Raw genomic sequence first — 13807 nt, forward strand, 5'->3', positions numbered from 1 at the left:
TCACGTAAAAGAGCCCCGCCCCTTCCCTCTTTCCAAATCCAACTCCGCCTTTAATAACCTGGGGCGCGGACCAATGGCGGGGCGCGGCGGGGCGGCGCGCGCCCAATCCGGCTGCAGGGATCGATGCGCGGAGTGGGGAGCCGAGCGGCCGTGGTGGGGAGGCAACGCGAGCGCGCGTCACAGGGGGGAAGAACCCGACTTCATCAACGCGGCAACGTGCTCGCACAGTAGCGCACGCTCAGGGCCGACAAGCAGCGTCCGCTGGAGGCGAGCTGAGAACGCGACGGCGAGTGTTTGCGAGGTGTCGCGCAGCGAGGCCACATGTGTAGTGACAGCTGAGGACTGCACCGCAGAGTGGAAGGCCTACGAGTGCGACGAGATGACACAGCGCCGGCCGACCGCCCCGGCAGCGTGACACCTCTGCACGACGAAGATTCCGGCAGCGGCGCCGCCTCCAAGATGATGCAGAACCCGCTGCTGTCGTACCCGGCGTTCAGCCACTTCCTGGAGCTGCGCCACCACCACCACCAACAGCAGCAGCACGCCCAGCACAGCCACCAGCAGCAGCACCAGCCGCAGGCGACGGCGGCCTCCGGCGCGGGCGCGCCGCCGCCCCCGCCGCCCCCACCGCCCCCGACGACATCGTTTTTCATGTACGCCGCGGCGGCAGCGGCCGGCACGGGCTCTCCCGCCGCATCCGCGGCCGCCGCCGCCGCCGCCGCTGCCGCCGCCACGGCCGCCGCTGCCGCCGCCACCGCGAGGCCGCCCCCCAGCAAGTCGTTCACCATAGACGCCATCCTGGGGCTGCGCGCCACCGACCTCAGCACCGCCGCCTCCACCGCCTCCGCCGCCGCCACCAGGACTGCCGGATCCGCCTCCGCAGTGGCCGCGTGTCGGAGGACCAACCCTTCTGCTTCGGGTAAGTAGGCCACTGTTCGTACTGATATATCTCATTCCGTGATCCACCGATTTAGCAATTTTAAATCCGCGTTAAGGCCGAGTAACGCTGGATTTCAGTGGAACGGAAGGTAAGGCCAAATGGTAGTGTCTTCATTCTGTCCGCAACCTTAACTTGTCATTTACCCTAGCCCGTTACTGAATGGTGAAAGTAGAGTTAAGGGCTACCATCTGGCAGATTCATCGAAGACCAAAACAAGTTCCAGAACGATTTAGAAAAGATATATGTATGGGGGGGAAATAAATAATGAAAAGTGCTAAACGAAATCCGTTAAACTTCGGTTACATAAAAAATCACTCAAATCTAAAGGCTGTAAATTCAATTAAGTACTTAGGAATTACTGTTGCGAACGCTTAAATTGGAAAGGTCACATACAAAATGTTGTGGGGGAGGCGAACAAAAGACTTGGTTTTATTGACAGAACACGGAAGATGCTACAGAGCTAGACTGCATACACTACGCTTGTCCGTCCTCTTTTGGAGCATTGCTGCGCAGTGTAGGATCCTTACCAGATAAGGCTAACGGAGCACGTCGAGCAAGTTCAACAAATGGCAGCTCGTTTTGTACTATCGAGAAACAAAGGAGAGAGTGTCACGGACATTATACAGGATTTAGGGTGGATATCATTGAAAGAAAGGCGTTTCTCGTTGCGGCGGGATCTTCTCAAGAAATTTTGATCACAAACTTTCTCCTCCGTATGCAAAAATATTTTGTTCACTCCAATAAAGATAGGGAGAAACGATCACCATAATAAAATAAAGGAAATCAGAGCTCGGACGGAAAGATACGGGTGTTCGTTCTTTCCACGCGCTGTTCGAGAGTGGAATAATAGAGGATTATTGAGAAGGTGGTTCCATGAACCGTCTGTCAGGCTCTTAAGTGTTATTTGCACAGTAGCTATGTAGATATTTACAACACCTCAAAATAAAATATCATAATTAAGAAACTAGCAATGATACAATTTACTTATCGCCAAAACAAAATTCATAACAGATGTTCTTGACAAAGTTTCTATGGTAAACTGCTGCTGAGTGAAACAACAGGAAAAGTGCGGTCCAAACATTTCACACGATACACTTTATTTGCTATCGAAAATATACAGGTTGTTCGAAAATTCCCGTTACAAACTAGTAGGACTTGTAGAGAGGAGTGAGTACGTAATATTTTGAATACGAACCCTTCCGGAAACGTGGCGTTTACGTTCTATGGTGGTTTCAGTTCAGATGTTTAACTCATGCGGTTCTGCTTGAGGAACTGAAGTATGTGTGACGTGGTACAGTTATTAGGTAACAACTCGAAAGGAAGCATAACGACAAATCCATTTATCACTTAAGCACATTTGTTTGTATTAACACTTAAATGTTAGGTGTTTACATTATTCCAAAACATAAAAGAGCTCAGTACACTGTACGTAGAGAACGGTATTCATGCATTACATCAGGTGACCGTCTGTCGTAGTACACATCATCCGGTCTATGCTATTGCCTATGGTTTCAGACTTCCTTTCCCTCAGCAGACGTGGACGCGTTACACATCTAAAGTGAAACCGTTGTAAAACGGAAACGGTACGTTTCCGGACGTGGGTTCCTATTCAAAATATTATGTACTCACTCCTCTCTGCAAATCCTAGAAGTTTTGAAGGGAATTTACGAACACCCTGTATACTTACACAGACATCTAACAGTCATATGTCACTAATATATAGTACATCTATACGTAACACAGCTGATACCAACATATTCACAGTCAGCGAATTTCTTTCGAATTAATTTCGGACTGCTGTCAGTCGTCACTTTCAATCCAGACACACAAGTAAATATTACATGCCGAGGCGTGCACAGGACAATGATGTCATGGGTCTCGATTCCTTATAGTCTCTGTGTGACTGGTGCGGGAAAACAGAGTCACGCTACAGGCGAAAGTGATAGGTGTAGTGGACTATGATATAGAGATGTACACAGTGTGTACACAGTGTGTATAGAAGTTTTGGTCAGTGCGGGAAGCGTGCACGGCTAGCCGAAAATGTTAAGGCGACCACTCGCGATAAGCGGCAAATTCGTCTCGGAGTCTCGGTCCGGCACAAATTTTCATGTGTCATTAATAGGTCGTAGGCCTACGTTCCTACCGAACACAGCTGATGCCAAGATATTCGCACCCAGCGGCTTTGTTTAGAATTAATTTCGGACGGCTGTCAATAGTCATTAATGTCTTTTTATCCAGATATCCAGTTATACATCAAATAATGTTTAAAAGTCGATAGATGGAGCCTGCACACCTTATCCATTATGGACTGTTTCTTTCTAATTGAAACAATTATCTGCGACAGTCACTTTACTTTCTCCCATGACGCGTTTCGAGGGCTTACAACCTCATCTTCACGTGGATCAGTGGATTACATTAAGTTTTTGTTTGCCGGACGTCAGCTGTTTGTTTTGAGTGTAATTTTGCTACAAATAAGGTATAATCAACACTTATTAGCGTAATATAGCTTTAGAATCACAGATTTTAAACAATAACAAAGGTACTTACAAAATAGTCCAGCAGAAAGTACCCTCAGATTGGTGATAAATCTACATTTTCATCTTTAGACGTCTGACAAACACGAAACAACAGCATAAACAGCCCACAAATTGTTCAGATGTAGGTATACAAAGCCTTGTATGAACTGTTGCAGTTTCCAAACCGCTGTCTAACATTGACGACGTACGACAAGGCCAAATAACGCCAAAAGGAACTCTATTTTTCTTCAACAGAGCAGACTTCTTTGCTATTAAAAAAGGTTATATACTGACAGTCCTCTTATCAACTTATGTTTTTGTTTATGCACAATGTAGTCTCTCTCTTTGTGCAGGTATTGTAAAAGAAAGTGAAAGAACATTCATAGCAAAAGCATCACACTCTTCCAATGCTGTATTTCTTTTTATAACTGTAAAAGTCTACTGTATTACATAGACAGTTCATCGAGTTATACGGCTACTGTGACATTCACAGCTAATGCAACGCCTTTCGAATAAAACGAAACTTTCCTTGCTGCGCCGTTACATATAAAATATTCCACTACAAATGCGCCCCAGTTTTTTTCCTCGCTAGTGTGAATTCCGAATAACGAGGAAATAAGGTAACATTATCACCTCAGTTCACAAAGTTTCACCAAGAGCTTTGCGGTTTAGTCCTACAACATACCTTCAGGTGATACAATTGTACTGACGATATTTGTTTACTCTGACATTCACAATGATATTTCGTATCATCATGGCATCTTCAGTCGCAGGGATGTAAAAGTTACATTTCAGTAGTGCAATTGTGCTCCAATAAATATATAATAAGTCACACAATAGAAAAGTAATTAATTCTGCAGTTGAATAAACGACAACGTCAAATAGTGTTAGGATGGGAAAGATCTTGTACTCGTACATTGATGTTTAGCACAGCCACACGTAACTGACAACAGATAAAACAAATGTATTCGTCATTCTTCACTTACTTCTTCCATTATCAATTTCGATACTTCCCACTTACGAGAACAAATATCATCATTTCACTTCTGCCGTTGCTGCTGCTTAGTAATTTCATTGGTAATACAGGCGCAAATTTTATAACTTCTGAAGTAATTGAATTGCGGTGTCCTTTGAGCATGTGTTCGTCAGCATGTTCGCCAATTAATTCGCTAATTAATAGTGCCTTACCTGTACCGGGCCTTTTACAGGTTTAGGTAATACAGTAATAGCATTTATTGTCCTCCTCATTTTACCAAATTTTTGGTTTTTTCTGTGCGCCAGCAAAGATCTATCATAGCATCGGCAACATTCTTATTACAGCCACCGATTTTACTGCTAATTCAGCTGCAAACTTCTTAACTCCGCTGTAGACACAGAACAGTGCTGTGTACTTCTTTCAGGACGCGCCCTACAGTAAATGTTCTAACATTTAAGAAAATTATAACGGTTATATATAGGCAATCGTGAGTATACTGAACGTGCTTGGAGGCAAGTTCCATCCGCGCGGGTCGTACTAAAAGTAGCTTTCGTAGTTCATGTGGTTTCCTTTACGTCACGTAAATGCATTGAATTTCTGTATACGAGTGGATAGGGTTTCCTTAAAATTAGCACAATTTCAAATATTTGTCAAGAGCAATGACCTTTCTTTAATACTGATTAGATTTCTCTTTTAGTCCTCGTTACAAGCCATGAATGTCCTGCCACAATCGGTACACTTTGTAATCAATGTTCAACTTTTGTCGTTGTCACAGAAAACCGCAGTGATACTGATGTTTCAGCGTTGAGAGAAGCGCAAGGAAACGCGTCTCAAAAGTGTGTTTGTGTGGAATCCTAAGGTGGAACACGGCCTCCAAAAAGCAAGAAAATGTCGTTGGCCTTCGCTGTTTAATTACTTTGCATTCGTAGCATAGTTGCGCTTAAACATTCGATCAGTTTGAACAACGTTATCTTCATTTGTCTCTTCTCGTTTTTGCGGGAACCATCAACTTCTGGAATACACCTTTTGTCTCCGTTACAAACATTGTTCCTACAGAGAATTACACAAAAATAATTTGGCTTATATTTATAATTTTGCTATGCTTTGGTACAGAGGGAACTGCATCTTGGAAGCCACCAGCTTCTAGATTATAACCAAATGTGTTGTTCCATATTGCTGTCTCTCTAATCAAACCGTTTTAAACTTTATTTAATAGGACAAGTCTGAATGCCTCTAGCTGCTCCACACTTCCAGACGTTAAAATAAAGAGGGTCCATTCGCAGCTTTTACATGCACAAGGTGTTCGACCTAATATTGGTAAAACCATGCAAAACAACTTTGATCCGATTCTCTTGGCTGGGCAATGACGAACTCTCCCGTAGGTGTCAGTCATCCCATATCAGACATGGGGGGTAAGATAGCGAGTACAGTGAGTGCTCTTATTTACTAGATCCCACAATAGAATACATTGACAACAATAACTGAGAGTAATTAATTATGTATTACCGGCAAAGAACACATCCGCAAACTGATACATTTCTTCAAGTTCGACAGCTCCAGATCTCTGCCGCAAAAAACAGTGATTTCTTTCAGGACGTTCAGTGTTCAGCTGAAAACAGAGTTCAGTCATATTGTTCTAAATGTAACTCCTTGACAAAATTTGCATGTTTATAATCGTCAACGTAATTTAACATTTTACGATAAAACTCGAGACTGTGAACTTGCGTAGGTCGAAAAGAACTTGCTCGTCGAGGTCTCTGCGAAACTTAACAGAGAACAATTACTCAAACATAAACCTTCGTGAATAAATACACTCACTTTCTATTTGATTATTTATTCCTTACGTAATATAATACTAGTTCAATTGTACACAAGGGTAAGAAATCACTTGTCTAAAAATAATGGTATGTAAGTAATCAGAATTTGTCTGTCTTAACTGTTTTAATAAAAACCTTGCTACTTCCTTTTAAGTCAAGCATTAAGACAGGTTAGAACCGCATATTAATTCTTTATCACGGCGTAGTTTCGATATCGTGTTGAAATTCTGATGGAAACAACTGGGTTCTTACATTCCGATCTTTGTCTCGCAAACTCAGTTCACAACATTCACGCCACAGTAACAATGGTGCAACGGCGTCTATCTTGTAGAAACGCCTAACGATTCCTCGTCTTTTGCTGCAGAATTTCACCTCTGTTTCTTAACCAAATATGTTTCACCTGATTATTTTAGGCATTTTAAGTTATCTACAAAACAAGTGATTGTTATAGTAGTGTGTCGTTTCGAGTCATTAACGGGGCCTACTCAGCCTCTTCAGGGCAAATGAGGAGCTGCTTGAATAAAGAAGCAGCGGCATCATCAGGATTAATCTATTGGAGACAGTGGCTGGGGAGATTGACGAGATGTTGACTACCACATGTCTCGTCATCATAGATCGCTCCGCGTACTCTCTTGCAGGCAGCAGTTGCCCAATCGGAACAGGCCTAAGGCCTAATCCGTGCGTGGTGTTCATGTTGTACGTTTTGAGTCATTTGGTTTATATACGTTGTATTTCACAGTAGCAGTTTTGAACCCAGAACTGTCAATTGAAACATGTTAGGTAAGGAAACAAAACTGAAATCCAGTTGCAAAAAACGTGTAGCAATTAAGATGACTAGCAACCGTGAAAGACTGACTGCAAATATCAATAATACAAAACTGGTGGGTGTTAGATTATAAAATGGTTCAAATGGCTCTGAGCACTATGGGACTTAACATCTGAGGTTATCAGTCCCCTAGAACTCAGAACTACTTAAACCTGAATGAGAATGAGATTTTGACTCTGTAGCGGAGTGTGCGCTGATATGAAACTTCCTGGCAGATTAAAACTGTGTGCCCGACCGAGACTCGAACTCGGGACCTTCGCCTTTCGCGGGCAAGTGCTCTACCATCTGAGCTACCGAAGCACGACTCACGCCCGGTCCCCACAGCTTCACTTCTGCCAGTATCTCGTCTCCTACCTTCCAAACTTTACAGAAGCTCTCCTGCGAACCTTGCAGAACTAACACTCCTGAAAGATAGGATACTGCGGAGACATTGCTTGGCCACAGCCTGGGGGATGTTTCCAGAATGAGAATCTAACTAACCTAAGGACATCACACACATCCATGCCCGAGGCAGGATTCGAACCTGCGACCGTATGTTAGATTATAACTGACCGCAAATTTTCTTTTTTAGTTACGTTGCAGTGACACTAAAAATGCCCGGAAACACTTATTGAGTTCCATTTGCAAGGAAACCAATAGAAAGCAGTTGAACAGGGGAGAAAAGATGGCCGTGTAATTATATAAACTGCATACCTAATGTGCACTACTGTATATTGACGGAAATATGAGACAATATCTGCTGTAGAACATTGCAAAATAAGTGAAATCCTTCTTCGGACGTGTTTAGTAATAATGGAGGGAGTATACGAATGGAATTTGGAAATAGCGGGTATTTGCATTCCTTTTAACAATACACATTACTTTTCACAGTTTGTGAGTTCGCTATGTGGTCCCATCTCTTATTTATATTCTCTTCGGTACTGTAATACCAAACTCTCCCGTGCCCCCCCCCCCCCCGTTCCCCACCCTCTCCCCCGCCTAAGATTTCTTCCGTACGCTTAACATTTCCGGTCTCTGACGATGAAAATGATTACTGCTGTCTGTCTCATCGGCTGGTCTCATATGATGGGGAACATGAAATTGGTGTTTTTGTTACCTGTCGCTTTCAAGACACAAAAATTCAGGTTTTTTTCACGTTTATTAGCTCTCGCTAGCTCGTACCCTAGTACTTTCCAGTTCCTCACTGTCTCCCGATGATACATTTATTTTGAGTTTTATCGCTGATTTTCAAAAATCTTTATTCGATTCTTAGTACACTGCTACGTTTCCCGCGACCATATTGTGATTTCACTTAGTTAGTATTTCTGTTTTCTATGTACAATGATATCCCAATCTCTGCCTTCCACTCCTAATTATTGCCCGCATCTCGTGGTCGTGCGGTAGCGTTCTCGCTTCCCATGCCCGGGTTCCCGGGTTCGAACCCCGGCGGGGTCAGGGATTTTCTCTGCCTCGTGATGGCTGGGTGTTGTGTGCTGTCCTTAGGTTAGTTAGGTTTAAGTAGTTCTAAGTTCTAGGGGACTGATGACCATAGATGTTAAGTCCCATAGTGCTCAGAGCCATTCCTCACTCCTAATTATTTTGATATTCGCGTAACAAAACCGTTACGAAGTATCATCATTTTATTAACTACACTTGCTACTATCTACAGAATTTATAGTTCTAGACAACTGCATTTGGTTTTTATAACTATTATTCAGCTTTCTCTTACTCATCAGAAATCGTTTTTAGTTCTATAATGACCAACCTTCAAATTTTAATTCTTTGCAGTTGACAAGATACAATATTGCCAAAGTTGAGAGAATAAACTGACAGTTTGCTAAATAATATTTTCCAGCATATCCTGATTTACTCAACCGTGCCACGAAAGACCGCAATTGCACCTTCACTGGCAAGAGCGGTTGAAGCGCAGTATGAAAGAAAAGTCGTGGTGATTCCTTATTAACGCCGTGTTAGTCCTATCGTTGACACTGTTCCGGCTGGTGTCCAGAAACTATTTATCGCATTCTCTTAATTTTTTAACATTCATACATTGCTCATTATAGGTAAGTGGAGAGGAGTGTCTTCGACGTTAGTTCCTGTCACTTAATTGTGTACCCATTCGTCATTAACACACTTCATTGATTATAAAAGAACGAAACGTAAAGCCAATGGATTTGTGACCGCCGCAGGTATCTCAAAACAGCACAATATTAAATAATGTAAATGTCGTGTGACTAGGGTCTCCCGTCGGGTAGACCGATCGCCGTTTGCAAGTCTTTCGATTTGACGCCATTTCGGCGACTTGAGTGTCGATAGGGATGAAATGATGATGATTAGGACAACACACCACCCCGTCCCTGTGTGGAGAAAATCTCCGACACAGCCGGGAATCGAACCCGGGCCCGTAGGATTGACATTCTGTCACGCTGACCACTCAGCTACCGGGGGCGGATAGCACAATATTAATGATGAGCTAAACGAACTTTAATTTTTTAAACTGTATTTCACATAGTACAATCAATTAAGAGTGTGATTTCGTATTCAGTACTACTTTTTTTTTACAAAAGTCTTGTATTCGAGGGAAAATGGAGATAGTGTATACATCGTAAATCCTCTTCCAAAGCGGATCAGTGTTCTTTTTTGCTCTCACTGTGTCTATATTCATGACAGTAAATTCCAACTTCTTTTCATACATCGTTTGCACTTCCATTCGCCTTGTTCCCTTTATACTGACAGGTCCTGAATTTGTGGTTAACCAATCTTTCCAGACGAGAAGTAGCCCAAACATAACAACGAAACGGTCTTTCGCTATGAATCCTGTGCCAAACAGCGGTTACTCACCACTCTAGTCAGCGGAGTGATAATGCCATGGATACAGGGGTTCGACAAAATATGGAAACACCGTCGCTTCAACATAAATGCAATCCCTAAACTTGCATGAAGGTGGGGCTGTTCTATTTGAATAGTGCCCTTAGTGCGTTAGAAGTGTCAGTCTGATCTGAACAGTGTTTTGTGTAGATGAGAGTGCATTGTGTCAGAGCTAAGTGAATTCGAACGTGGACAAATTGTTGGTGCTTTCAGGAAAAGCGGAAAAAACTTCATCCAATAAAGTTACAACGCGGACGGATGTGTTGAAACGGTACAGTAGTTTCCGCTCTATACGCAGCAGGTTTCGCTGCTCGCTCGCACCGGGAAATAGAAACAGAGGCGGCTCCGCAGCCAATTTTATTACACGACGCGGCCGGCCGCGGTTGCAACAGAACCCATGTGGATGGGTGGAAAAAAATGTGTCAGGCTTCATAATACGTATTTATATGTGTCGTGTATTATGCATTTCTTGTACGTGGATGTGAATCTGCGAATGAACTTTCCTAATCCTCCTCACACCTTTCCGTAAAGCGTGGCCAAATCTTTGTTGGGAAGTAGTTCTGTAGTATAGTAGTGCCAACCTTACTCCTGGGTAGGGGATCAGAGAGACAGCACAGGCAGGTAAAAGTCAAAGACTTTCCAGTGTCCCAAGATTTGGGGTGGAGAAGTTGGTCACGGACAAGTGGTTCGACCACCCCCTCCACCGGGGCCCAGGAAGACCTCCGGGTGCCCGCCATATTCTAGGAGGGTTACAGAAGACGGCTAAGTGAGCAGACGTGCCCTCAGTGCGTCTGTCTCAATGTTCACGCATGGAAGAGAGGTAGTTGAATATTTGTACTAATTCTTTTATTTCCAGCTTCGGATTGTGTAAGGTAATGAATGTGCTCGTTTAATTCCGGAAATTTGACCCCCTGTATTAAAGTATCTGGTCCCCAGTTTGCCCGTTATCCTTCTCACATAATGAATGTCCTATGTAAAATATTGGGAGACTTTGGTGGTATACATTTGGCCAACGCAATTCCGTCTTACCCGAGAAATGTGCGTGCAGATTAGTATATAATATACCCGAGCTATAAGTTGTAAAATTTTAATATCTGTAAACTGAAACAATTGCTGCTATCGCTGTAAAGTCGAGCGATAATGTTTAAAATAAATAGGAAATCAACTGTCTTCAATCTTTAACATACCTTAAAAATCACAAAGAAGTCAAGTTAAAGGAATTTATTTAAAATAAAAGCTATAGAATGCAGGGACCCACACACCAGCGTGTGAGCCCTCCAGCCCCTTGCCTAGTATCGTACAGAAAGGACACGCTCTCTAGGTAGCGCTCTCAAGCTCCTCTCCCCAGTTATCCGTTGCGCAATTTTGATTCGGGGCTTGGCGACATCAACTTTCATCTGGCGTCCCTAGGCAAGGAGGTAAGACGGTACACTTTCAGTGTGAGATGCGTGATCATGACAGGTGGTCGTTGAAGAGGACTGTGACGAAAAATAAGAGGGCGACGGCTGCAAAAGTCGCTGCAGAACTGAGTGTCCCGCTTGTGAACCCCGTCAGTACCAAAACAACACGAAGGGAGCTTCATAAGCTGGGAATTGCAGAACGAGCAGGATTTCAAAAACCGCACATCAGTGATGCAAAAACCTGTAACATGAAAACATGGTCCAGAAGCCATAAAAACTGGACTATGGAGCAATGTAAGAAAGTTACTTGGTCGGATGACTCTTGTCTCACACCATTTCCAACTTCTGGCCGAGTTTACGTGTGGCATACGCCGTCCCAAGCCTAATGTGCAGACTGCATCTGCATCTACATCTACATCTATACTCCACAAACCACCTGACAGTGTGTGGCGGAGGGCACCTTGAGTACCTCTATCGGTTCTCCCTTCTATTCCAGTCTCGTATTGTTCGTGGAAAGAAAGATTGTCGGTAAGCCTCTGTGTGGGCTCTAATCTCTCTAATTTTATCCTAATGGTCTCTCCGCGAGATATACTGCTTGACTCCTCGGTGAAGGTATGTTCTCGAAACTTCAACAAAAGCCCGTACCGAGCTACTGAGCGTCTCTCCTGCAGAGTCTTCCACTGGAGTTTATCTGCCATCTCCGTAACGCTTTCGCGATTACCAAATGATCCTGTAACGAAGGGCGCTGCTCTCTGTTGGATCTTCTCTATCTCTTCTATCAACCCTATCTGGTACGGATCCCACACTGGTGAGCAATATTCAAACAGTGGGCGAACAAGTGTACTGTAACCTACTTCCTTTGTTTTCGGATTGCATTTCCGTAGGAGTCTTCCAAAGAATCTCATTCTGCCATCTGTTTTACCGACGATCAACTTTATATGATCATTCCATTTTAAATCACTCCTAATGCCTACTCCCAGATAATTTATGGAATTAACTTATTCCAGTCGCTGACCTGCTATATTGTAGCTAAATGATAAGGGATCTTTCTTTCTATGTATTTGCAGCACATTACACTTGTCTACATTGAAATTCAATTGCCATTCCCTGCACCATGCTTCAATTCGTTGCAGATCCTCCTACATTTCAATACAATTTTCCAGTGTTACAACCTCTCGATGTACCACAGCATAATCCGCAAAAAGACTCAGTGAACTTCCGATGTTATCCACAAGGTCGAGAGTGATTGGTTCAAATAGCTCTGAGCACTATGGGACTTAACACCTGTGGTCATCAGTCCCTTAGAACTTAGAACTACTTAAACCTAACTAACCTAAGGACATCACACACATCCTTGCCCGAGGCAGGATTCGAACCTGCGACCGTAGCGGTCACACGGTTCCAGACTGAAGCACCTAGAACCGCACGGCCACACCGGCCGGCAGGTCGAGAGTGAAACATGGCGGGATCGGTGATGTTTTGGGCAACCATATCACTGAATTCCAAGGGGCAATGCTAGGTGGCATTCCTACCAAGTATCATGTGACAGTTTTGGCTAATCAGGTCCATCCCATGTACATAGTGTTTGTTCCCCAATGGTGATGCTGTGTTCCAAGACGACGGGGCCGCTTTACACACCGACGGCTGGTATTGTTTGAAGTGATAGCTGCTTCAAAAATCTACGGTTACCAGCCATTGAATGCTGGCCCCTATTTTTACTGGACCAGAGGTGGGAATCTTCCCACACCCCGGTCAGGGGGCCTGAAGATGGCTTAATATGTCGTCGAAACTGGTAGCCCAATAAAATAACAATTTGGAAATTTAGACGCCTGTAAGATGCTTTGATTCGACATTCTGTACTGAACAGTCGAGGTCTCGCAACCATCTGTGAAAAGATGGACATCCTGCCTCGGGCATGGATGTATGTGATGTTCTTAGGTTATTTAAGTAGTTCTAAGTCTAGGGTAGTGATGACCTCAGATGTTAAGTCCCATAGTGCTTAGAGCCATTTGAATTTGAAAAGATGGACGTACAGAGACGCTCAGGAAATATGTCATTCAGCACACCCCGCCCGTTCAAACTCCAATGTTGAGGTGCCCCATCACACCGGAAGACGATGGACGGCAGCAGCTCTTCGATCTGCGGTAGCAGGAACTGTTCGAGCATGGCCAGGTAAACGTTTCACGTTACTGCTTTCTCTGCGCACAAAACTGATCCTATCACTCGGTATCATGAATCAGGCCACACCAAACGTTAAGCTTTGGGCTGTCACGGATTTGTTCACGTGCGTCGTGTGGCTTTACGGAACCTCATATTTTAATGATGTGGCGATTTACATGTCCACAAATGTGGAACGTTGCTTCATCTGAAAAAGGCACTTTTCTCTTACATGTAATTCGTTGCTTTTTTTTTCTCAAATTATTGGTAATCTGACATTACTTTTTTTGTCACTTTGCTATGTGATTCTTTTGGCGTTCGTCCTCTG

General features: G+C 43.8%; 1 protein-coding gene across 1 annotated transcript in view; it reads left to right on the forward strand.

Moving 5' to 3' along the window:
* The first annotated feature begins 459 nt into the window (after window positions 1-459).
* LOC126188681 (homeobox protein B-H1-like) overlaps window positions 460-13807 on the forward strand; it is a 172152-nt gene continuing 158804 nt past the window's right edge. Inside the window, exon 1 of the mRNA XM_049930288.1 lies at window positions 460-919. Coding sequence (XP_049786245.1) covers window positions 460-919 — 460 coding nt within the window. The remainder of the gene's footprint in view (window positions 920-13807) is intronic.

This window comes from Schistocerca cancellata, chromosome 5 (assembly GCF_023864275.1).
Source record: "Schistocerca cancellata isolate TAMUIC-IGC-003103 chromosome 5, iqSchCanc2.1, whole genome shotgun sequence".
Taxonomy (NCBI): Eukaryota; Metazoa; Arthropoda; class Insecta; order Orthoptera; family Acrididae; genus Schistocerca; species Schistocerca cancellata.